Source organism: Mustela nigripes, chromosome 7 (genome assembly GCF_022355385.1).
Source record: "Mustela nigripes isolate SB6536 chromosome 7, MUSNIG.SB6536, whole genome shotgun sequence".
Taxonomy (NCBI): Eukaryota; Metazoa; Chordata; class Mammalia; order Carnivora; family Mustelidae; genus Mustela; species Mustela nigripes.
In genome coordinates this window covers 25914715-25941304 of record NC_081563.1, presented here as the reverse complement: position 1 = coordinate 25941304, position 26590 = coordinate 25914715, and the positions used below count along the sequence as shown (strand labels likewise).

The 26590-nt window shown below is 37.0% G+C and overlaps 2 protein-coding genes across 9 annotated transcripts in view; both read right to left on the bottom strand.

The window, feature by feature from the left end:
• The window catches only part of SLC30A6 (solute carrier family 30 member 6), a 41095-nt gene extending 32422 nt beyond the window's left edge, over positions 1 to 8673 (bottom strand). For both annotated transcript variants that reach the window (XM_059405395.1, XM_059405396.1), the window contains exons 1-2: positions 8606 to 8673; positions 3392 to 3478 (exon numbers count right to left, since the gene is read on the bottom strand). In XM_059405395.1, the coding sequence (XP_059261378.1) occupies positions 3392 to 3478; positions 8606 to 8608 (90 nt within the window). In that variant the 5' untranslated portion in view covers positions 8609 to 8673. The remainder of the gene's footprint in view (positions 1 to 3391; positions 3479 to 8605) is intronic.
• An 8421-nt stretch (positions 8674 to 17094) lies between these two features.
• The window catches only part of SPAST (spastin), a 58021-nt gene continuing 48525 nt past the window's right edge, over positions 17095 to 26590 (bottom strand). For all 7 annotated transcript variants that reach the window (XM_059405388.1, XM_059405392.1, XM_059405390.1 and 4 more), the window contains one exon: positions 17095 to 18481. In XM_059405388.1, coding sequence (XP_059261371.1) covers positions 18359 to 18481 — 123 coding nt within the window. In that variant the 3' untranslated portion in view covers positions 17095 to 18358. The remainder of the gene's footprint in view (positions 18482 to 26590) is intronic.

Genomic DNA, 26590 nt, shown 5'->3' with positions numbered 1-26590 from the left:
ATGGGAGACATGGAAAGGGTGCTCTGCCACACAGACCCCCTTGGTAAGGTAACATGTAACCAGAAATTTTACAGAGGCAAAGGTGCTAAGGATGCAGATATTGGGGAAAGAAAATGGGAGCTACAGTGTGAATGCCCTGAGATAGAAGAGAACCTGGCTGAGGACGGACAGACGAGAGGCGAGAGGAAGTCCAGGACTCCATCAGGGACTTCTTGCGTTTCAGATAAAAGAAATGGGATTTATTCCAAATGAGATGGAAAGCAGCTTAGCTTTCATTTCTAAAAGATCATTTTGGCTTCTCTTTGTAGAATAAACTGAATAGGGGCAATGAGAGAAGTAGGAAAACCATTTAGAATGTGACTGCAGAAATCCATGTGAGAAATGGTGATTTTTGAAGTTGGTAAGAAAGTGTTAAAGAAGTCATATTCTGTGTGTTACATTGATGACAGACCAGCAAGATTTACTTACAGAATGGATGAAGAATGAGAGAAAGAGAGGGAGAATGACTCCCAGGTTTCTGGCCTGTGCACTGAAAGAACAGAGTGGCCATTTAGTGAGGAAGGAACAGAAAAATCAAAGTTCAAGTTTGACCATATTAAATTTGAGATGCCTATTAGATATTCAAGTGGAAATGTTGAGACAGCCATGATATGTATAGGAATCTAGAAGGAGGGGAAAAGTTATGGACTGAGATGTAAATAGGACGTCATGAGCATGTGGCAGACAAAGCATCACTTAGGTGTAATGAACAGAAACAACAGAAGCTGGAGCTCTAAGTGCTGGAGCTTAGCAGTTAGCTCTAAGTAATGAAGAGTATCTGCACAATGCAGGTGTTCTCTAAAACTCAGAGATCAGGAAGATAAGAGGGAAGTGATGAACAACGGCCATCTAAGTAGGAGGAAAACCAAAAGTGATATTTCAGAGTCGAAATGAAAAAGTGCTTTAAGGAAGAAGTAACAAATTTTTGTTAAATGCTATTGAAGGTTAAGTAAAATGGGAAATGAGGATGACCACTGATTTTGGCAACACAATGTTTACCAGTTACTTTGTTAAAGCTGTTCCAGTGGATTGGTGGGGGGCTACAAACAGACTGGTATATGTTTAGTGGAGACAAGGAGAAGAGAAAGTGAACAGGTAGTAAAGACAATTAGTTTAAGTAGTTTTGCTATAAAAGGAAGCAGAGAAATGAGGCAGTAGTTGAAAGTGGAAGATGTGGCATGTGCTCATGATGCAGGAATGAACAACTGTGGGAAACTTGTCTTTGAGTAGGCAACAAGTGGAAGCGCAGAGAGCCCATTCGTAGAAACAGGAGCAAAGGCAGAATGTTGGGAGAGGACAGGATGTGGAGGTGTTTTCTGATTACTTTTCCTTTAGTGAAACAGGAAGAAAGATCAACAGGTCAGAGTGAGCATGAATAAGATTTTGGAAGTTTGAGGGCAGAAGTGAAAGACTATGGCCATCTACAAAATGGAAAACTGAATGAACTGAATGATATACTATGGGCAGCCTAATGGTGCACTTAGGCATGGATTTAAAGTGAGACCAGTAACCATGGTTTTGTGTTTTTCTCAGGCTACATTCAGTTGCTTGGGTGCAAGTACAGAACAGCAGGAATGTTGACTTAATGATGTTAAGGATTTGCCATGGAAGTGTGAGAGGAAGAGTTACAGATGGATGGGAGGGCACAAAGGAGTTGAAGACATATGCAAGAAATCAGTAATAATGGACCAGAGAATCTAAATTGGATAATTAAGCAAATGAGGATAAAAGAGGTGAAAAACAGGGAAAATACGGCATGGTCAGTGGATTGGAGATCCTAGTAAGATTGAAGAACTACTGGAATTGGGATAATACAAGGAGTGAACTGGAATAACAAGAGATGGTGACTACGAGTGAAATAATTGAAACTGAGACAATGGGAAGACATAATTATGAATGATAATGGCAGTGGTATGGTCATAGGAGTGGACAGTTGGAAGGGATGCAGGACAATTATTTGTGGTAAGGAAGTAAAGAACTGAGAAGTAGGGATTTTCCTCATGGTGTAAGGAATTACCATGAACCAAAACAGGAGTAGTAGTAAAGAGAGGTGAGCTAGGCACATCTTATAAGATTTAAATTATGATGGACAGTATCTGCACAATGCAGGTGTTCTTATACCAGTTTTGCTCCTACTATCTATTCTGTGGTATATTGTGCTTCAATAAAGCTTATAGTTCAAGAATTTCCTGTTTACTTCTGTAATGTAGTTGCTTTCCACCAAGATTAAAAGTTCTATCTATCTGTTCTCAAGAGATCATCCTAAGTGGACTAGACACACAAGCAGCAGATGAATTTCCTACTCTTGGCTCTTTAACATACAGGACATGATACTATTTTCAAATACTAGAATTACTGAGTTCTGATTATATTCCAAGGTTTTAGCAACAGGAAATACAGTGATAAGAAACAAAGAACAAAAGGCTCTAATCTAGTATCATACATAATACATGACCAATGTCATAGGTACACTTACGTTCCACTAAAGCTAGGTTTATTTAAAATTCATCATGTATTTATTGGGTACTTATTTTGTACTTTTATTAAAAAGTGAACAAAACAGACACAGTCACTGTCTTCAGGGAGCTTACAGTATAATTTAGACAATAATGAAAACAATGAATATAGAACAGTAACTAGAAGGTCCATATTGGTGACCAAAAAGGATACCAATTATCTTTTTTTTTTTTTTAAGTGAGCTCTTTGCCCAACATGGGTGGGGCATGAACTCATGACTTCAAAGCATAAGTTGTTTTTCCTTCCTTACACCAAAAATGAGAAAACGTGGCTTTAAACTATATTCATTACCTTTGTAAAAAAAAGTAACAAAGGCAATCATAAAATATTTTTTCTTTATAACTAATTAGAATTAGAATAAAAATCTTAACCAAAGCCTAGCTTCATCTCAAGCAAAATAATTACGTATCAAAGTAATTGATTTTTACATTACAATTTACATTAAATTTACAATGTAATTTAATTTTCCATTAAAATTTTGCTTAGCCAGCAGCGCCTGGCTCACTGTCAGTAGAGCATGCAACTTGATGTTGGTGTAGTGAGTTCAAGCCCCACGTTGGGCACAGAGATTACTTTAAAAAAAAATTGCTTACCCAACAACAACAACAACAAATGAAAACAGTGTGGCATGGAGCACCTGGCTGGCTCAGCTGGTGGAGTATGCAACTCTTAACCTTGGGGTTGTGAGTTCAAGCCCCATGTTGGGCGAGCGTTTACTTAAAAACAAAAGGTGTATGGTGGGATCACAAGTAATTTCTATAATGCCTTAAAAATTATCTTTTTCAATGTCATAATGTTGTCGGTACAGTGATTAGAGTTAATAAAGATAACTTACCCTTCGGTCTGCTGCTACAAGTCTAAATTCCTGTAATAACTTGCCAAAAAAAGATCTTTGTGGTTTTCTAAAGAGATGAATTGTCCCCTTTAAAAATAAACAAAAAATAAACAAATCAACATTGAAGCTTCTAGTCTTTTTCATATCCTGTGATGTGATACAATAGTAATAACTAACATTTACTGAAAGCTCAGTATGTGGCAAGCAATTATTTCTAGATATATATGCATATTTATCTATTCTTCACAATTATCTGAGATGGAAACAATTTTTTTTTGAAGATTTTTATTTATTAGAGAGAGAGAGAGAGAGAGAGACCACAAGAAGGCAGAGGGCCAGGCAGAGAGAGAGGGGGAAGCAGGCTCCTCGCCGAACAGAGAGCCCGATGGAGGGCCTAATCTCAGGACCCTGAGATCATGACCTGAGCTGAAGGCAGAGGCTTAACCCACTAAGCCACCCAGGAGCCCCTGGAAACAATCTTTAATTGTCCAAGGGCACAATGCTAACAAATGGCTGAGCAGAAATTCAAACCCAGCCATTTTATTTTTTTAAGGATTTCATTTATTTATTTGAGAGAGAGTGAGAGAGGACAAGCAGGGGTAACAGCAGAGGAAGAGGGAGAAGCAGACTCTCAGCTGAGCAGGGAGCCTGATGCGGGGCTTGATCCGAGAACCCTAGCATCATGACCCCAGCTGAAGGCAGACACTTAACCGACTAAGCCACCCAGGTGCCCCAAAACCAGGCATTTTAGCTCCTGGCTACACAATTCTATTTTTAAATGGATTTTAGGTTATTTTGAACCATAAAATCAAACCATTTTCCAGATAGCCCTACTGGAAATCAAGTACTACAATTAACTTCATAGAAGTTTTATATGTGAAAAGTTTGGAAACTATTATTACAGTAAAATCTCTGAGGTTCTCTCTTAAGCATTCAAAGTCAAGAGACATCCTCGCTAGTCTCCGCAGTCCTTGCTAGAACACTGTATGGGACCATCAGAGGGCATGATAGTGGGGTTACCGACAAGAGAAGAAATGTAAGTGGAGACTAAAGAGGAATCTGCCACTCAAGCTTATGAAATCTCAGAATAAAAGATAATTTAAGTATATATGGGAAATTAGCTTATGATTAAGTCAGTATCCAACATCAGCAGGAAAAAATTTGAGTTACCCAATAAATGGTTTTTGGAAAAGGTAATGTTGGATCTTTACTATATTTCTTACTCTAATTTTTTATTATGTTAAAACTAAAATAAAAAACTACAGAATACTTGAAGAAATTTATGGATGTACAATTTTATAATCTTGGAGTTGGAAAAGACTTTTCATAATAGGATATAAAACCAAGAAGCTGTAAAGGGAAAAACTGATCAATTTTACTATTTGGGGAATATAATAACAACAGACAAAAATAAAGAAAATCCTAGAGAGAGAAAATAAACTGGGAAAAAAAGAATTTTTTTTAAAGATTTTATTTATTTATTAGACAGAGAGAGATCACAAGTAGGCAGAGAGGCAGGCAGAGAGAGAGAGAGGGAAGCAGGCTCCCTGCTGAGCAGAGAGCCCGATGCGGGACTCGATCCCAGGACCCTGAGATCATGACCTGAGCCGAAGGCAGTGGCTTAACCCACTGAGCCACCCAGGCGCCCCGGGAAAAAAAAGAATTTTAATTGTTATTTCAAAAGCTAAGCATTGTTTCTAGGGGAAAAAAAATCTTTCACAATTATCAGTGGGTCACATATAATAACTTGATTGCTAAGTGCCATGCACTTAAATATTTATTTGGATTTTAATTTTAGCAAAATGCTTTCCTAGATAGTAAGGCCACAATCACCATAACAACTGTTTCTACCTTACTATTGTTAGCCAATTTGACTTAAACACTTAAATTCCACAGAAAGCAGTGGAACTGGGTGTCAACAGATAAAAAATGAGGAAAACTTTCAGATCCAACTCCAGCACAGGTCTAATTTTCCTAAGTAATAGTAGGAACATCTCAAAAGCTATAAAAAAGGTATATCCCATTTCTTCAAAGCTCAGACATGTCATTAGTTCCAGTAGATGAAACTCAGAAAAGGCAGAAGATAAAGTTGAACACTAGAAGTCTAGCATTTAAAACCAGAATGTTCATCATTGTTGAGGTCAAGTGATGGCTATATGGGCGCTTATTATATTCTACTTTCCTGTTTTTGCAAATTTCCATAATAAAAAAAAATTTAAGTAAAACATATTTTAAAATATAAAAATAGGGGCGCCTGGGTGGCTCAGTCATTAAGCATCTGCCTTGTGCTCAGGTCATAATCCCCTAGTCCTGGGATTCGTGAGTCAGGTTCCCTGCTTAGCAAGAAGCCTGCTTCTCCCTCTCCCACTCCCCCTGCTTGTGCTCCCTCTCTTGCTGTCTCTATCAAATAAATAAATAAAATCTTAAAAAGTAAGTAAATATAAAAATAAAGCATTAGAAAAAAGTGTTACTAATTTTTGCTATCCAAACAAAGACCAGTGTGTGTGTGTGTGTGTGTGTGTGTGTGTGTATAACTCTAAGGCTTTGCTAAGCTAATTCAGTTGAGAAGGAACAATATGCTATTTTCATCTGAGATGCTAATGAATGGTCAATTAATAAATATACTCCATTCTTAATGAATTATGTGTGGGATATTTGGTCCCAAAGATAAATTCTTATTACTGTTAAGTATTAAATTCTTAATACTGTTATCCCTGGATATCTTCTAACTTCATTCCACTTTAAATGATTTAAGTTACTTTAAGTTTCAGGTTGAGAAAATAAGGTTTCTAAAAGGTAGAATGCCTTTTCTGATGCCATTCTGATATCGGTTAAAAGAAGTAAAACCCCATAAAAATCCTAATGTTCCTGTCACTTTTCAAAATTATATTGGCCCTCCATTGCTATCATGATAAACTCCTAATTTTACAATCTGAAATTCAATGCTTTCAATCACGTAGCCTGTTTCTTTCCAGTTTAATCTCTTACTCCGGACAGGGAATCAACTCCAACTAAACTAGTGTACCCCTGATCTAATGATCATATCACTCTAGAGTGAAAAGGCCAGACTTGTCTAACCAAGCTCTAACAGCCCTGTAATACTTAACAAATTACTTGACCTCTGTTTTCTCAACCGAACGAGAGTAAAGAACAGTAAGATTAAGAGTAATAGAATAGGGAGAAAATACTGTTTCATGGCTGACCTTCTATGTGAAGCCTTCCTAGATTACTCCAAACTATACTGTTCTTTATGCCACTTGCTTTATAATTAACTAGAGGCCAGCCTTCCTCACTCTATCATCATGCATTTTAAGTCAATTTTTTTAGTAACTTCACTAACGACAAGGGCTGTATTTCCTTTACATTTTCTAAGATAGCATTGTGCGTTGCATATAACACCTTAATAAACAAGAGGGACTCGTAAACCCTTTCTTCTCCTCCAAAACTTTTACAATTAACTTTAAATGCTACTATTTTTCTGTATTATTAACGTTTCAAGCACAAAAATTTAGTGCCATAGCTATGTATTTGGTGTTTTATAAAACAGGTATTTATTGAAAACCTCCTCTCTGAGCCAGGGACAAGGCTCTGGGAATACCAGAGTGAATACAGAGGTCCTGCTCTCAAAGAGCTTACAGTCTAGGAAGTGAGAAGGACAAGTAAATACACAATTATAACACAGTCTAACATATGTTAAACTACATAGTTTAACATATGTAGTAAGGGCTGCATATGTTATTGATAAATAACACCAAGGTATCACAAGCACAAAGGAGGCACCTAACAGGATCTTGAGACACGGGCGGGCAGGAAGGCTCATGAGAGACTAAAGGGCGCTTAAGGGTTATACTGATAAGAATGAGGGGTAGGAGATGATTGGTTTTTGGCAGACGGAACAGCATATACAAATTAGGTGCAAAGGCCTAATCCCGAGAGCATCATGTGCAAGGTGTTCACTCTGACTGAATATGAATGTAGGTATGTGAAAAAAGAGGCTATAAAGAAGCTTGGCCCCCTCTCCCCCAAAAAGCAGCAGCAGCAAGTAGCTTGACAACAGCTTTGTATGCCACACCAAATAGGACTTTATCTTGAGGACTGTGTGTGTGTGTGTGTGTGTGTGTGGTTGGGGGGGCGGGGGAGGTTATGCAAGGGAGCAAGAGAGTACCATGGTCCCCAATTTTAGAAATTTAATTCTGGCTACACAGTGGTGAATATTTTGAAGAAAGTAGCTGGAAGGCTATTTGGTCAGCCGCCCCCGTCCCCCAAATAAGCTTTTACCCGCTTTCTGTGTGCAAAAAAAACGGATTACAGAAAATTTACAGAAGAAAAAGAAAGCATAAATAGGACATTTTTCTTGACTATATCCACTCAAGGAAAAAACTTAACGAGAGTGACAATGGCTTCGGAACTGAAACGTGATCCTGTTCACACAGGTAGGCCGTCAATAAGAGATCCATTAACTTCTGAGATAAAATGGTACCTCTTTTGACGCTAAAATTACCATCAACTTATCTTTTGATAGGATTCGGAGAGCTATACATTTGACCTGTAAAAGCATAAAAAGAACAATTTCTCGAAAAAATTTTAGGCTCAACGTATCCCCGAAACCGTCATGGGCTCTACAAAAGTAGGAAGAAACAGGCAACGAAGATGCTCTACCAACACCTGGACTTTCTCCAGTCACTGGCCTTCTGACCGTCGCTGCCGTGTCAGGCTCTCTGGCACTCCACAAAGCCAAGTCGCAGTGTGGGGCGTTCACCTCAACACATCGCTCATAACCCTCTTTATTAACGCCAACGGTACCGTCCCCGGTGTAAGCATCACTAATTACGCTAGTGTAGCTGTGGACTTGTTTTCAGAGCCTTCGTGGGTGTAGACACTGACGCCGGCCAAGACTTTTAGCTCCGTATGAAGTAAATCTCCGCAAGGGAGAAGTCATAAGCTCGCTAAAAACTGAAAGCTCGGCTCGAAGCAGGGCCGGGATCCCCAGCGTCTAACCAAGCGTCTAACCAACCGGGTGAAGGGGGCTGAGGGAATCAGCTCTGGGGGGGAATGCTTCCGCCGTCACCGCTTCTCCTGTGGGGTGTGGGGAGCCAAGCACGACTCCCAGGACCCCACCTCTGGGCAGCTGAGGCCTGTCAAGGCCGCACGGGGATGAAAGAAGATAAGAGGAATCACCTAGGACAGAACCCCTCGTACCCGCAGCCAACTCACCATGATAAGGAGAGGCACAGCTCCCGCCGGAAGACGCTCTGGGAGCAGGTTTTCCCTAGAGCGGAAGGGGTGGGGCATCAGACGCCGATTGGCGGAGAGAGACGCGGGGGCGGAAATGCGTGCACTGTCTCTTGTTCCCGCCCTCTCTCCGGCTGTCGCGGCGTTCTACGGCGGTGAAGACAGAGGCTAGGGTGGCCCCACCTAGGCCTTTGGGGGGTAGGTGGAGAACTAGAGACCTTGTTAAGGAGCCCTTAGTTTTTTTTTTTTTTTTAATTGTATGATGTCTTTTTATTTAAATGCAATTAATTCACATATAATGTATTACTAGTTTCAGAGGTAGAGGTCATTCATTAGTTGTATATAACACCTAGTGCTCATTACATCACCTGCCCTCTATAATGTCCATCACCCAGATATCCCTTCACCTGCCCTGCTCCCCCGTCCCAACAACCCTTAGTTTGTTTCCTATGATTAAAAGTATCTTGGTTTTCCCCCCTTCCCTTCCCCTAGGATCCCATTTTGTTTCTTAAAATCCACATATGAGATCATGATAATTATCTTTGTTTTTTCGCTTCACATAATACCCTCTAGTTCCATCCACCTCTTTGCAAATGGCAAGATTTCTTTTTTTTTTTTTTTCCCCCTTGGGTGGCTGAGTAGTATTCCATTGTATATATACATACCACATCCCCTTTATCCATTCTTCTGTTGATGGATGTCTAGGTTCTTGCCATAGTTTGGCCATTGTGGACATTGCTGCTATAAACATTGGGGTGCAGGTGCCACTTCAGATCACTACATTTGTATCTTGTGGTAAATACCCAGTAGTGCAATTACTGGTTAGTAGGGTAGCTGTATTTTCAACTTTTTGAGGACCCTCCATACTGTTTTCCAGAGCGGCTACACCAGCTTGCATTCCCACAAGTAGTGTAGGAGGGTCTCCCTTTCTCCACATCCTCAGCAACATCTGTGTATTCTGAATTGTTAATTTTAGCCATTCAGTTTGTGAGGTGGTATCGCATTGTGTTTTGATTTGTATTTGCTTAGGGTTTATTTGTAATGTTAGGAAAATTTCATTTAGTGCTTAAGCACTTTTACCTATGTTGTGTGATTTAATTTTTTGCCATACTTTGTGAAATAAATAGTATTCCCTTTTGAGGAAGCAGGAAGAATAAGAAATTTGCCCAGAGGCATACAGCTGGTTCTCCACAGTAGCTGAATTTGAACTGAGATCAAATATAGAATACCATGTACTATCCTAAAACACTACCTAAAAACCCATGGAATTAATTTTATAATGGAAGTAATATTACTTAGAGACAGAAAGCTTTAATTACTTAAAAGAGACAGAAAACAAGTAGGGAGGAAAAAATGTCTAATATATTGATAGTGTCATGTAGAAAATGTTATGCTACAGAGAGTGACGGTTGCTAATTCATAGTAGTCCAAGAAGCTTCTCTAAGGAAAGTAGACCAAGAACTTTCTCTAAGGAAAGTAAATTTGACTTCTGAATGACAAAGTCTTTCTGTGAAAATTATTCCAGGCAGGATAAACGATCTAAATACGTAAATCAAAAACAAGCAGAAGTGTTTCAAGATCTCAAAGAAGGCAGTGTATTTGGAGATCTAATGAAGAGATCTAAATGGCAAATGGATCAGATCAAACAGGAATTTCTAATGTAGGGGTAAGGAGACCGATTCTGTTTTTTGTTTTGTTTTGTTTTGTTTTCTAAGTGAGAAAGGAAGCCTGTGGAGGGTTTTAACAAAGGAGTGACCTTTACATGGTGGTATGGAGAATGGATTGTAGGTGGATAGTAATAATGAACATTTACTAAGCACTTACATGGTAGATACTGTTTTATGAGTTGAACATGGACTAGCTTATTTAATCCTCCTAACCGGCATTTGGTATAGGTACTATTATTAGCCCCTGCTTGGAAAATTGTATGCCAACATCACATACTTACTTCATGGCAGAACTGGAATTCTGTGTTACAGAACCTAATTCTAAAACCTTACCCGCTACTCTGTGCTTACTACTCCTGGACAAGATTGGAAGGAATAGGTTAGGACATTATTGCCTTATTTACCCAGAGGAAATCATTCCTGATTTTTGAAGTTTCTTTACAGTCTTTTTAAAATTGGAATCAGGGCGCCTGGGTGGCTCAGTGGGTTAAGCCGCTGCCTTCGGCCCAGGTCATGATCTCAGGGTCCGGGGATCGAGTCCCACATCGGGCTCTCTGCTCAGCAGGGGGCCTGCTTCCCTTCCTCTCTCTCTGTGATCTCTTCCCTTCCTCTCTCCTACTGTGATCTCTCTGTCAAATAAATAAATAAAATCTTAAAAAAAAAAATAAAAAGTTCTTTAAAAAAAAATAATAATAATAATAAAATTGGAATCAAATAGTATATTCTGTAGTCTGCCTACTTCATGTAAGGGTGTATTCTAACTTTTCCCTATATCTTAATTTTCCCAGAATGTTGTTTTAATGACCTTAAAGAATTCAATCGTAGGCATGTGCCTTTACATAATTCCTTACTGATGAGTTTAACAAGGTGTAAACATATGAAAAAGAAATCTCTCAAGCTACTTTAAGAAAAAAAATAAACTACAGGCAATTGGGTATAAAATGATAGGAAACAATTACAGAGGGGATCAACAAAAGGAAGACTTGAACAATACTATATACCTATTACACCTAACATATCTAGAATATACCACCCAACAACAGAATATACATTCTTCTCAGGTGCAAATGAAGCATTTTCCAGGAGAGTACATATGTTAGGCCATAAAAAAATCATCAATAAATTTGAAGGGATTAAAATAATAGATAGTATGTTCTCCAAATATACTGGAATAAAATTAGAAATCCATAATTAAAGGAAATTTGGGATTTTCAAATTTTTTTTTTAAAGATTTTATTTATTTGTCAGAGACAGAGGGAGAGAGAGCGAGCAAGCACAGGCAGACAGATAGGCAGGCAGAGGCAGAGGGAGAAGCAGGCTCTCTGCCGAGCAAGGAGCCTGATGTGGGACTCGATCCCGGGACCCTGGGATCATGACCTGAGCCGAAGGCAGCTGCTTAACCAACTGAGCCACCCAGGCGTCCCGGGATTTTCAAATTTTATGGAAATTAAAAAACATAGTCTTAAAAAAAAACATAGTCTTTAATAGTCAGTGGGTCAAAGAAGAAATTCCAACAGAACTTTGAAAATACATTAAGATGAATGAAAATGAAAACTCAATATACTAAAACTTATTGGATAGAGCAAAAGCTGCAGGCAGAAATTTAAGCTATAAATGCCTACATTTTAAAAGGAAGAAAGATCTATTTTTTAAAAAAAGATTTTATTTATTTATTTGACAGACAGAGATCACAAGTAGGCAGAGAGGCAGGCAGAGAAAGAGTGGGAAGCATGCTTCCCACTGAGCAGAGAGCCCGATGCGGGGCTCGATCCCAGGACCCTGGGATCATGGCCTGAGCCGAAGGTAGAGGCTTTAACCCATATGAGCCACCCAGGCACCCCTAACCTTTCATCATAATAGAAAAAGAGCAAACTAGAGCAAGCAAAGGAAGTAATAAATCTTAGAGAGGAAATAAATGAAGTGGGGAATAGGAAAACAATAGAGAAAAATTCACAAAACCAAATATTGGCTCTTTGAAAAGTTCAACAAAATTGACAAAGCTTTACTGATGACATAAGAAAGAATACTTAAATTACTAAAATCAGGAAAGGAAGAAGAGGACAAGTTACTGCTGGTTTTACAGATATAAGGAGGATAGGGAATATTATAAATAATTGCATACCAACAAATTAAATAACAGATGAAACAGACTAATTTCTATAAAGACACAAACTACTGAAACTTACTCAAGTATAAATAGAATATCTGACTAAATGTTTAACAAAAGATTGAATTTATAATTTAAAAACTTGGGCACCTAAGTGGCTCAGTGGGTTAAAGCCTCTGCCTTCGGCTTAGGTCATGATTCCAGGTTCCTGGGATCAAGTCTCGCATTGGACTCTCTGCTTAGCGGGGAGCCTGCTTCCCTTCCTCTCTCTGCCTGTCTCTCTGCCTACTTGTGATCGCTCTCTCTGTCAAATAAGTAAATAAAATCTTTTAAAAAATTTAAAAACTTTCCACAGGAACGCCAGGGTGGCTCAGTCAGTTCAGTTCAGGTCATGATCCCAGCATCCTGGGATCAAGTCCCACGTTGGGCTCATTGCTCAGCAGGGAGCTTGCTTTTCTCCCTCTGCCTCTGCCTGCCACTCTGACTGCCTGTGCTCTCTTTGACAAATAAATAAATAAAATCTTAAAAAAAAAAAAATCTTTCCACAAAGCAAAACTCAAAGATGGCTTCTTTACTTGTGAATTCTGCTAAACATTTAAAGAATTAGCACCAACTGTTCACAAACTCTTCCCAAAATAGGAGGGAACACTTTCCAATTCAGTCTACAAAGAATTACCCTGATACCAAAACTAGAAAAAGACAAGAAAACTACAGACCAACATCCCATGTGAATATGGATGCAAAAAAAAAAAAAAAAAAAAAAACCAAAATGAAAAAACCTCAACAAAATAGCAAAATGAATCCACCAACATATAAAAGGAATCATCCACAGTGAATGAGTGCAAATTATCACAGGAATGCAAAGTTGGCTTAACAAAATGAAAATCAAACAATGCAATACAGCCTATTGATAAGGGGGAAAAATCACATGATCATCTCAATAGATGCAGAAAAAGCATTTGACAACTCCAACACCCCTATTTGGAAAAAACAACAACAAACAACCCACACTCAACAAAGTAGAAATAAAATCACAGAAATGGTTTATGTTGAATAATTAGCCCTTTTAGTTTGGAAGTATACTGTTTTGCAATTAGATCTAGATCTTTGTGTAAAATCATTAGACTTTTATTTTGAAAGTATTTTTGCCATTATTCTCCTTCCAGCTGCTTTTGCTATTCTTTATCTGTACTATAAAGTCTTGTTCTGTTTTGTTTCTATTGTATTATTTCTATTTATTGTATAAGGGAACATTCCAAAGGAAACATGTTAAGTATAAATGTGATAAACCTTCAATTCAGATCAGCTCTAAGGCCTAACAGTTGGAAGTTCCATTAGACTGGCAATCAATGGTTTAAAAAGTGACTGGTCAAACTTTGCTTTAGTTATCCTGGGCCTCCGTGAGGACAGTCCCTGTCTTGTCCATTTACCATTTTGATTAGTCCATATTCTGAGGTCAATGATTGTTTGAATATAATGTCATTTCCCCTTTCTGACTGCTTATAGATTTTTTTCACTTTTCTATTTTTTGGCAATCTGATGTATCCAGACGTGGTCTTTGCTGTATTTATTATGCCTGGGGTTCACAGAACTTTTTGGATCTGTAAGTTGATGTCTTTCAACAGTTTAAGGAAAACATTAGGCATTACTGCATCAAGTGTTTATTTTCCACTATTCTCTTCCTCTCCTTTCCTTTTGGACCTCAAACCAGAGGTAAATTAGATTGGTATTTTCCCACAGGTATCAAACCTTTGCTATTTTTTCTTTCTCTCTGTGCTTGAGTTTGATAATTGTTATCAGCTTGTCTTCCAGCTGTCTTTCCTCTGCTGTGTCCAGTTTTCTGAAGCCCATCCAATGAAATTTATTCCAGATACTATGTTTCATTTCAGTTTTTTTCATTACCAGACTTTCCCTTTGGTTTTCAGTATCTATTTCTCCACCAAAAATCCTAATCTGTTCATTCATCTTTTTTTCCTATTGTCTTACAAGTTTTAAAATAATTTTGAAAAAAAATAATTTTGTTAATTCCAACTTGTGAATCATCTCTGCATTTGCTTTTACATGTTTTCTATTGATTATGGGTATACTTTTCATGGTATGATTAGTAATTTTTTTTATTGTGTACTGGACTTTGTGGATGTGTTGTGAAAACTCTGGATTTTATTTTCTTCTAAAAAAAAGTGTTTTTGGGGTGCCTGGGTGGCTTAGTCATTAAGCGTCTGCCTTTGGCTCAGGTCATGATCCAGGGTCCCGGGATCAAGCCCAGCATCGGGCTCCCTGCTCTGCGGGAACCCTGCTTCTCCTTATTCCATTCCCCTGCCTGTGTTCCCTCTCTCGCTGTGTCTCTGTCAAATAAAATAAAATCTAAAAAAAAAAAAAAATGTGTTCTCTTCTGGCTAGCTGTTAAATTACAATGGATAATCTTGATGCTGTGAAAACTTGATTTTAAGCTTTGTTACAGTGAGTTTATCCTTTTGCCCACAGTCCTAACAAAGATGGCCCTTACATCTAGGATGTTGTCCTTCTTCCTTATTATGGTCCTTTTTGGGTTTCAGTGGAAAACCCATTGTATTTACTAAACCCCTTTTAGTGGAATTTGAATTTCAAACTCTGTATTCCCCCAGAATACAGTTTCTTTACAGTTCATTAGATTTCAACTACTGCTTTCTGGTAGGTTCCTTTGAATATTACAATACACAGGTACAATTTTGGAGTCCACTAAGGATTTGAAAGAAATTTGTAGGCATATCCAGGGGCTTATATCTAAAACTCTTAAGATTTCTCTCCTAATTTGTAGCTGTTTTACAAGTCCCAAATGAGTCCCCAGCCCAGAAAGACTGTTCATTATGCTTAAAGTCTGTTTCTAAGCACATTGCACAAACTGGAAATTGCCCTTGGGGTAAAAGCTAGTTAATGTGGATCTCTTCTAGTACATGATTTTGTGCAGTTTCTGCTCGTTTTTGCTTGCTCTCTAGAGTTTTCTAATCTTTGTTTTTATAATTTGTTCAGATTATAATTATTGGCAAGAGTTAGTACAATACAAGCTACTCCTTCACTGCTAGACTGCTACCACTGAAACTTCAAAAAGTTTCAAATAAAAAAATTAAAGGCAAAATAAAATTTATAATTTATTTCCAAGCCATTAGGATAAAAACCTACTTTATGCAGCTAAACTTTTTACTTCATTTTTTTTTCTGAAATAAGATACAAAAGACCAGATTAAAAGTTGAGATAAGCATTTCAAGGAAAATACTTTGACTTGAGTCCAAAGCCAAACTGTAAATGGTTCATTCTACCAAAAGAATTAATTTTTGTACAAAATATAAAGAATTTTACTCTATAAATAAAGACTGCTGTTTATTTACTTAAATTGTAATTCTAGTATCTGTTTTTCCTCCAGTTCTTCCTAAGCACAAAGCATAGTGAGAAATCTTATAACCTCAATGGCGGACTTAGAATAAACTCCTACTGTTAAGATAACCGGGAAAGATAGTATTGACTTCCCTTGTCTCAAAGTCCAGTATAACAAGTTTTAATATAGTTTACAAAACACTGCCATATTAACATGAGCACATTAACCTTTCATGTTTAGGCATTATCTTCTAAGAAATTAATGACAGGAAGCTCAATGTAGAATCTAAAAGGTCACAACCTAAGTTTAACAATTCAGAAACCCTCAGCAACTTCTACCTTTATTGAAAAATACCAGACCAATCCCTTTCACCTCCTACTGTATCATCATCTTATTTTCATAGTCATTTTATGAAGAGAAAAAAAAGCCCAGCTTAAGCTAAAAATAAAATAAAGTAAAAAGTAAGTCATAGAAAATAGTTCACTAGCACTAAGTTCAACTTCAGACTTTGGTCAGGGAAGTGAAATAACTTCTATACTGTATGAATTGTTATTCATACAGTAATATAATTCTGACTCAGTGTTTATGACAATATTAGCTTGACTTTCAATATTTGATATCTTTGTGATCTAAAAACTATCCCAATAAAAATAGTGAGCTACATTAGTGCAGACAGAATCATGATAAATTTAAAGATTACATTTTAAAAGTTGAACATGAAGCACAGACATTTAGTATAACCGACTGTTATTCAAGTATCAACAATGTTAATCCTTTTCTAAATGAAAATACAAAGTGAAATTTTATGAACTTTATTGAGAATGTTTTAACTTTGGATATTCCTAATTCTTGTCATCATGAATACTGCATCATCTTTCATTATCAGTATTTTATAATTGATGCTTTAATATTTGAGATCTTAAAAAGATATAACATATGACTGAAAATGGGCATGGTTCTGCTTAGTGTTTTTTGTTTTGTTTTGTTTTTCCCTATTTATTTCAACCCTCATTTCTGTTATCCAGGGAGTTCTAAGGTCATGATTAGAGGAGACATTTAAATTATAGCTACAAATAGCACATTACCTTAAACCATACATCTTCTATATGTAGGTAAATCTTTAACAGGAACAAGATTAAAATTAAGAAGAATGTATGTCTTCATTATAAAATTCTTTTCTAGATGGGGCAAGTTTTTAATTTTAACGTATTCTCTCAAAACCAAAGATATTTTTCCTAAATGAAAAAAATCTTTGTTACTACTATGAAATTATTCTTTCCGTCCATGACATTTTACATAAAAGCACCAAAGAAAATTTCTGTAAACAAACTTTTAAACAGTAAACTAAGGGCAAATATCCATTTGCCTTTATTACAATATTTAAAAAGCCATGATATGAGTCTCTACCTCCTACAATGACAGTTTAATAATAAAACTCAGGCATACTTATACAAACGGAAACAATTACTGTACATTCTTGGGGAACAAGAGACAGATTAACAGACTAACTTTTTCGTTAACAAAGTGAGCACAAGAAACCTATAAAATGTATGCAATGTATAAAAATTCATTAATTTTTTTAAAGGTTCATTGAGGGGATTAATAATTATTAAGAATAAAAGATGGTAGATCCATTGGCTTATAATTATCCTGTAAACAGTAAGAAAGCAATAAGCAATAAATTAGAAATGTCTTAGCTCTCAGTTCTTCCCTTCTCTCACACAGGAACCACTTTTACAGCAGTTAAACTTGGCCTTCTTAAATATTAGAATAATTCTAGCAGAAAATAAACTCCATTAGGAACAAATTAACAGTCTACAATAGATTTCTGACAGATATATTAGAAAAAGATACCTTCAGGTCACACGAGGACTGATCTACATGTTGTAATGACAGAATGACTCAAACCTTCTAACCATCTCTTTTTCTATTTTACTAGATTTGCTTTGATGCTATCAACAAATTCTTTTCTAAATTGGTAACAAGGTAATAGAAACATGAAAAGTGAAACACAATGTTTAATGTGTAGATTTATGAAAAAGAAAAACCTTCAAAATACTTTTTCCTATTACTGTTACATAGGAAGAAGTTTCATTTGGCACAATGGACTTACAAAAGAAAAGAACAAAAAGAAACTTATAGAGTGTTTGGCATTCTAATCATCTGTAGTAAAGACAACAGTAGGAAAGGAAAATAGAAAAAATTACTATTTTAAGAAAAGACATCAGAAGACAAACAACCAAAGGCGCTTGTGTCTTCTACCATTCACTGTCTCTGGAATACTTTCATCTGCAACACAATATACAAATTATTATTTACATCATGATTATATTGGTAAAGAAGACCAGAATCAGTTTTTGTTGTGCTCTAACTTACAGCGCCCATTGGGATAACCATGAACAGGCCTTCGACAAAATACTCCATTTGCACTGTATATTTTATTTAAATTTTGTTTTATGGTGCATCTGTTGGAGTGCACAAGTAATTTTAAGACTCTGAAAAGTCCTGTAAACTTAGGCTCAATTTCTGTAGCTGATAACTATTCAATTAACATGGCATGTTTCTCTCTTCAAAAGCAAAGTGTTCTGCAGGCTTACAAAGGTCTTTCCTTAAACAGTGGTATCGCCAAAGTCCTTGTTCCAACGTATGTATGCTTCTAAGGTTTGAGGGCTCACGCTGCGTTTTATCTTTTTCAAGGATTCAGTGAAGTCAGATAATCGAATATTTCTCATCTAGATTTAAAAAAAACACATGACAGTACAAATGAAAATATATTCAGTAGTTAACCCAAAGATGGATTAAAGTAATGATGCTGCTTATTATTGTTATAAATACATATAAATGTATTCTTAGAAAATCATGCCAATCATCATATTTTACTTATTATTATATGTTAGGCAAGTTTGCTATATAAGAAATCTTATATGCTGTATTAATATACTTTTATTATATGTGTTTAATTTCTTAGGTATTAAAAATTTAAGTCCCAATATTTTCCCATTATAAAAACAGAAAACACTCATTATAGAAAATTTGACAAGTACAGACAAGCAGAAAAAAGAATCGCAATTACATCTTTCAGAATTCTCAAGTCTCACCAAGCATACTCTAGCTAAATTCATGCTGGGTTTATTAGAAAGGAAGATGGTTTACAAGAAGCACATGAGACTTTTAAGGAAATAATGCTTTTCACAACATACAGGATGCTTGTATCTGAAATTTTCTAATACTAATATTACTTATAATACACAAGCCAGGAGAAAGGCAGGGGGAAAGGGAGAAGCAGACTCCCCGCTGAGCAGGGAGCTCCACGTGGGGCTCAATCCCAGAAGAGTGAGACCATGATCTGAGCCAAAGGCAGACACTTAACCGACTGAGCCACCCAGGTGCTCCTCATTTTCTGACCTTATTAATTGGCTATGAGAATGTAGAATAAAAAAATGCTGAGTCAACATCTATCTATAATTACCTGAATACCTTGAAAACTCAAAAGGAGCTTGGCACAAAATTAAACAGTTTTAAAACTGTCACTGATATATACATGTGCATTTTGCCCAAAAATAAGTTAAAGGATAATTTGAGATAAAACATCAACTGATATTCATATATATTCTTCTTTTTATTACTCTTATAAAACCGAATCTAATTATTTCACACCCTCTGATATCTAGATGAGCACAGATTGAGAAAATCACCCATACTTGTAAACTGTAGATTAATCTAAGTAAAAAAGGAAAAGGTCCCCTCCTGGGAGGCGCGGGCTGTCTCCAAAAAGGAAAAGGACATATTGTTACCACATAATCATATGAGCCCTACTCGTTTTTTTAACTAAAACACACACTGGCTCTTCCTAAAGCCCAAAGAGTAGAAAGATGATGAATGTAATCTACTATCTATGATATTCTTGAATAAAATGTATTTGTTGCAGAAATTAGTCTTAAGAGCTTTTGATGAAATTTCAATTGAACTGCATAGAATGGTGCACATAAATATATATAAAATTTATATATGATATTTTGAAGTTAGTAACAGATGAATATATACAACAGGAAAAGCAACTAGTAGCTAATTTGAGAAAGAGAAAAATAAATGGCAAAGATATCTTATCGAAACAAACTAATGAAATAACAAAGTCAAAGTTAAGGTAGATACAAACTATGCTTTATTTTTTATTTTATTTATTTTTAAGTAGGCTCTGTGACCAACATGGGGTTTGAACTCATGATCCTGAGATTAAGAGTCACATGCTCTACTCATTGAGTCAGTCAGGCACCCCAAACTGTGCTTTAAAAATAGAGTACATCGTACCCTGAATTTATAGCCAACAATTTTTAGCACTACCTTTTATTTATTTATTTTTTTAAAGATTTTATTTATTTGTCCGAGAGAGAGAGAGCGAGAGCGAGCACAGGCAGACAGAGTGGAAGGCAGAGGCAAAGGGAGAAGCAGGCTCCCCGCGGAGCAAGGAGCCCGATGTGGGACTCGATCCCAGGACGCTGGGATCATGACCTGAGCCGAAGGCAGCTGCTTAACCAACTGAGCCACCCAGGCGTCCCAGCACTACCTTTTAAAAACACAGAATTCCAATATAATTATTTGTTTTTATTCTCATAAAATATTTTTTATATTCTATAAAAGTCAAATGTGTGTATATATACCAGTGCCTGATAATACCCTTAATCATTACAGTTGTACTGAATAATAACTAAAAAAAATTCTAGTATAAGATTTTAGAAACCAAACTACTTGTATTTTCCTCTCCTCTCATAAATGTGACTGATAAAATAATTTATTTAATCTCCATAATAAAATGTCATTATTATTATTTATGTATTTTAAAGTTATTCTATGGATACTTACATAGTATCCACTATTTGCCAGACTGGTTTAAGCATTTTATAAATATTAACTTGTAAGTCCAAGACTAACAGCTAAAAGTACTACCAAATTATTAATACTTAAACTATTAGATTAGAGCACCTGGGTGGCTCAGATGGTTAAGCGTCTGCCTTCGGCTCAGGTCATGATCCCGGCATCCTGGGATTGAGCCCTACATTGAGCTCCCTGCTCCGTGGGGAGCCTGCCTCTCCTGCCTCTGCCTCTCTGTCTCTCATGAATAAATAAAATCTTTAGAAAAACCCATCAGGGGATGCCTGGGTGGCTCAGTTGGTTAAGCAGCTGCCTTCGGCTCAGGTCATGATCCCAGCGTCCTGGGATCGAGTCCCACATCGGGCTCCTTGCTCAGCAGGGAGCCTGCTTCTCCCTCTGCCTCAGCCTGCCATTCTGTCTGCCTGTGCTCGCTCTCCCTCTCTCTCTCTGATAAATAAATAAAATCTTTAATAAAAAAAAAGAAAAACCCATCAGATTAAAAAAACTGGATAAAAGTATACAATAGAACCGAAACTTGTAACAATGTAACCTAATACATAATTAGTACAATGGTCACAAACGATACCAGTAATGTCATTTCTTGTAATTCATTCAACAGTTTTACTAAGTTTTTAGTGTTCCTCTCTAAAGTTTAGTCTAAAATAAGGTTCTTCCTTATATATTTTTTAAAAAGGTGGATTAAATTATATTTTAGGTGTGGGATTAAAATTCAGGTAGATGTTATGCTGAAATATTGAAATAAATGCACTCTATCCGAGTGAATTAATAATTTTTTAAAGATTTATTTATATGTATACTTTTTTTTTTTAAAGATTTTATTTATTTGACAGAGATCACAAGTAGGCAGAGAGGCAGGCAGAGAGAGGTGAGGGGAAGCAGGCTCCCCGCTGAGTAGAGAGCCCGATATGGGCTTGATTCCAGGACCCTGAGATCATGACCTGAGCCAAAGGTAGAGGTTTAACCTACTGAGCCACCCAGGCACCCCGAATTAATAATATTTTTAAAATATGTGTATTTTTCAGGCTCTTGTCATTGGAGTAGGCTAATTTAACACCAGTACTAATAAAAAATAATGCAGTATAAATTTCTAATCCCAGAGTCTTAACATTATTCTCCATTAAATGAATGAGCGTTCTTGGGGTGCCCTGCTGGCTCAGTTGGTAGAGCATGCAACTCTTAAACTGAGGGTTATGAGTTCAAGCCCCATGTTAGGTATAGAGAATTTAAAATCTTAAAAATAAAATCTTTAAAAAAAAAATGAAGCAGGGTTCCTGTAGAGTTCCTGATTCCAGGTGTTGAGATTACCAGAATGCAAGAATGCGTCTCAAAGTTTGAAAGTAATGTTAAAAGGGCACACCTTAATGTGAAAAGCAGATTTCACTGGCCAAATGTAACCCTTTAAACATTAAAAAAAAATTATAATTGATTTACAGATATGTTGGGCATCTTCTGACATGTAATGATTCCCATCTCTTGTTATATATGCACTTCTGTAATTCCTTCCCCTTGAATGTGGACTGGACATTAAGAAGAGACTACTGAGGGGTGCCTGGGTGGCTCAGTGGTTTAGGCCTCTGCCTTCAGCTCAGGTCATGATCTCAGGGTCCTGGGATTGAGGCCCCACATCGGGCTCTCTGCTCAGCGGGGAGCCTGCTTCCCCCTCTCTCTCTGCCTGCCTCTCTGCCTACTTGTGATCTCTCTGTCTATCAAATAAATAAATAAATATTAAAAAAAAAAAAAAAAGAAGAAGAGACTACTGAAAAAGTGATGGGAGTTCACCTTCAGGATTATAAAGACTTTGACTTCCATCCTGCTGATGCTTTCTCTTCTTCCTGGCTTGCTTGCTTTGATGAAGAAAGTACTATGTTGGAGAGGCCTATGTGGAAAAAGAACTGAAGGAGGCCTTCAGCCAGTGACTAAGAAAACAGGCTCTCACCTCAACAACCCACAAAGAAGTGAACCTGGCAAAGAACTATGTAAGTGAGTGTGGAAGCAGATCTGCTGCAGTTGAGTCTTGTAATGACTACAGCCCCAACCAACATCTTGATTACAGCTCTTTAAGAAACCTTGGGCCAACACCTTGATTGCAGCCCTCTGACAGAGCTCAAAGCAGAGGACTCAGCTAAGCTCTGCCCATATTCCCAACCCCATGAAAATGTGACATAATAAATGTGGTCATTTTAAGCTAAGTTTTTGGGCAACTTGTTATATGGCTATTCATACCTATAGCAACAGAACTATCTTGTTTTAAAGTCATGAGTTACTAAAAAAAAGAAAACAAACTCACTTTCTTTCATCTTCAAATAAAACAGGAACTATATATAGGCTGATATTGTCCAGTGAAGAAAAATGTTGCTGGGGCACCTGGGTTGGCTCATTAGGTTAAGCATCCACCTTGGTTTCAGCTCAGGTCATGATCTCATGGGTCATGAGATTAAGTCCCACCTGAGGCTCCGTGCTCAGCAGGGAGTCTGCTTGAAGATCCTCTCCCTCCACTCCTCCCCCAACTTGCTTGCTCTCCTTCTTTATAATAAATAAATGTCTTTCAAAAATAAAGAAAAATGTTGCTCAAATTTGATTGTGTATATATTCTCAGGATGGGCAAAATATACACAAAGGTTAACAGTCACTATCAGTAGAAAACTGGTCTCTTATCTCATGCAATAATGGATAGCCTTGTAAGAGTTCCCATTCCCTAAGCAGCCACCTACTTATTTCAAGTAATAAGGCTGCCAGTTATTATAAGATAGTAATCAAAGTGTATCAAAGCATTCCATTTATAGATACAAGTGGACTTCCCAATGGACTTCCACAAGAAATGCTATGGCCTTAGAGCTTGAGACAGATAGAATACTTGCAGATGAAGAGATGAGTGGATTTTGGCTATGAAGACATTTGAGAATTTATAGATTGGTTCTTACTCAAACTTATTTGCCAGTTGGTGGTTTTAGCTCATTACTGCCTTAATTAGTCCCTTTATTCCACACGGTCATTCCAAGGGACAAATACAGAGCCCTAAATTGTCACATAATTGGCTGAATTAATAACAGACTGAATCTTTGCAGAAATGTCTGTTCATGTCTTCTGCCCATTTCTTGATTGGATTATTTGTTCTTTGTGTGTTGAGTTTGCTAAGTTCTTTATAGATTCTGGACACTAGTCCTTTATCTGATATGTCGTTTGCAAATATCTTCTCCCATTCTGTCAGTTGTCTTTTGATTTTGTTAACTGTTTCCTTTGCTGTGCAAAAGCTTTTGATCTTGATGAAATCCCAGTAGTTCATTTTTTCCCTTGCTTCCCTTGCCTTTTGCGTTGTTCCTAGGAAGATGTTGCTGCGGCAGAGGTCGAAGAGGTTGCTGCCCGTGTTCTCCTCAAGGATTTTGATGGATTCCTTTCGTACATTGAGGTCCTTCATCCATTTTGAGTCTATTTTTGTGTGTGGTGTAAGGAAATGGTCCAATTTCATTTTTCTGCATGTGGCTGTCCAATTTTCCCAGCACCATTTATTGAAAAGGCTGTCTTTTTTCCATTGGACATTCTTTCCTGCTTTGTCAAAGATTAGTTGACCATAGATTTGAGGGTCTATTTCTGGGCTCTCTATTCTGTTCCATTGATCTATGTGTCTGTTTTTGTGCCAGTACCATGCTGTCTTGATGATGACAGCTTTGTAATAGAGCTTGAAGTCCGGAATTGTGATGCCACCAACGTTGGCTTTCTTTTTCAATATCCCTTTGGCTATTCGAGGTCTTTTCTGGTTCCATATAAATTTTAGAATTATTTGTTCCATTTCTTTGAAAAAGATGGATGGTACTTTGATAGGAATTGCATTAAATGTGTAGATTGCTTTAGGTAGCATAGACATTTTCACAATATTTATTCTTCCAATCCAGGAGCATGGAACATTTTTCCATTTCTTTGTGTCTTCCTCAATTTCTTTCATGAGTACTTTATAGTTTTCTGAGTATAGATTCTGTGTCTCTTTGGTTAGGTTTATTCCTAGGTATCTTATGGTTTTGGATGCAATTGTAAATGGGATTGACTCCTTAATATCTCTTTCTTCTGTCTTGCTGTTGGTGTAGAGAAATTCAACTGATTTCTGTGCATTGATTTTATATCCTGACACTTTACTGAATTCCTGTATAAGTTCTAGCAGTTTTGGAGTTGAGTCTTTTGGGTTTTCCACATATAGTATCATATCATCTGCGAAGAGTGATAATTTGACTTCTTCTTTGCTGATTTTAGCGAAATAAGTCAAGCAGAGAAAGACAACTATCATATGATCTCCCTGATATGAGGAAGTGGTGATGCAACATGGAGGCTTAAGTGGGTAGAAGAAGAATAAATGAAACAAGATGGGATTGGGAGGGAGACAAACCATAAGTGACTCTTAATCTCACAAAACAAACTTAGGGTTGCTGGGGGGAGGGGGTTTGGGAGAAGGGGCTGGGATTATGGACATTGGGGAGGGTATGTGCTTTGGTGAGTGCTGTGAAGTGTGTAAACCTGGTGATTCACAGACCTGTACCCCTGGGGATAAAAATATATGTTTATAAAAAAAAATAACAGACTGAATCTAGGGGGCCAGAGTATACAAGGGATCAAGATTATCTATCCTGGATCCAATGCAGGGGAACAGTGTGTGGAGAAGAAATAATTCATGCATGATGCTTACTTTTTGGGTAAAAAGATACTATCAGGTTTATGCTTTAAGAACATTAAAAAATGTATTTATGGGATATTATTAATAAATTATACTTAAACTATTTTTAAAAACCCACAAGACACAAACTGGGAACATAAACTGTACTGTACTTACATGTAAAGAAAGAATTTTAAAAATGTGGAATTAAAATTACAAGTCAGATAAAAGGGACTTGAAACTTATATTTTAAATGTGCATTTTTTAAAAATATATATATATATTTTTTTAGATTTTATTTATTTATCAGAGAGAGAGGGCCAGAGAGCAAGCACAGGCAGACAGAATGGCAGGCAGAGGCAGAGGGAGAAGCAGGCTCCCTCCCGAGCAAGGAGCCCGATGCGGGACTCGATCCTAGGACGCTGGGATCATGACCTGAGCCGAAGGCAGCCGCCTAACCAACTGAGCCACCCAGGCGTCCCTTAAATGTGCATTGTTAAGGAAATAGCAGCAAAATGCCAGAGAGAAAGCGTGTAGCATTCTCCATTCCTAGTCTTCATTCATATCAAACACACTCTAGGTAAACTAGACTTTCTAAAATGGAATGGTAGGGGCGCCTGGGTGGCTCAGTCATTAAGCAATGGCCTTCAGCTCAAGTCATGATCTCAGGGTCCTGGGATTGAGCCCCACATTGGGTTCCCTGATGAGCAGGAAGCTTGCTTCTCCCTCTCCTACTCCCCCTGCTTGTGTTCCCTCTCTCAGTGTCTCTGACAAGTAAATAAAATCTTAAAAGTAAAAAAAAAGAAAATTAAAAAAAAAAATGGAATGATGGTTGCAGTAAGTGTGAGGGTATTCTTAGTAATGCAGCTGATTAACTACCACACGCAAAATACCGCAAAACAACTAAGTTTACATAGAAGCTTAAAGAAAAAAGACAGTCAAAAAAATGTACTCAAATACATTTATTCTCTATGTTAAGAGTTCACTGTCTCCTCAATAGCTGTACAAACTTGGGCAGTAAAAATATCTGACTTATAAATTATAAATATAATACTGATTTTAAATATTTGCTTACATAGTTATTACAATAATTCTGCATGTCCAACTTTATATTTTGCAGGCAATCTTTTTCGAAAGAAATGCGCTAGCATTTTCCTAAGAGGGCCTACCATATTAAAATGTAATGAATTACATTACAATGGTATTGCTTTTATAAGGACAAAAACAAATGCTGAAAATCTTACAAAATAGAATATTAAGGGATTAACTTATTACAAAGAACAAAATTCTTAAGTTTTCTATAATTTTTTTC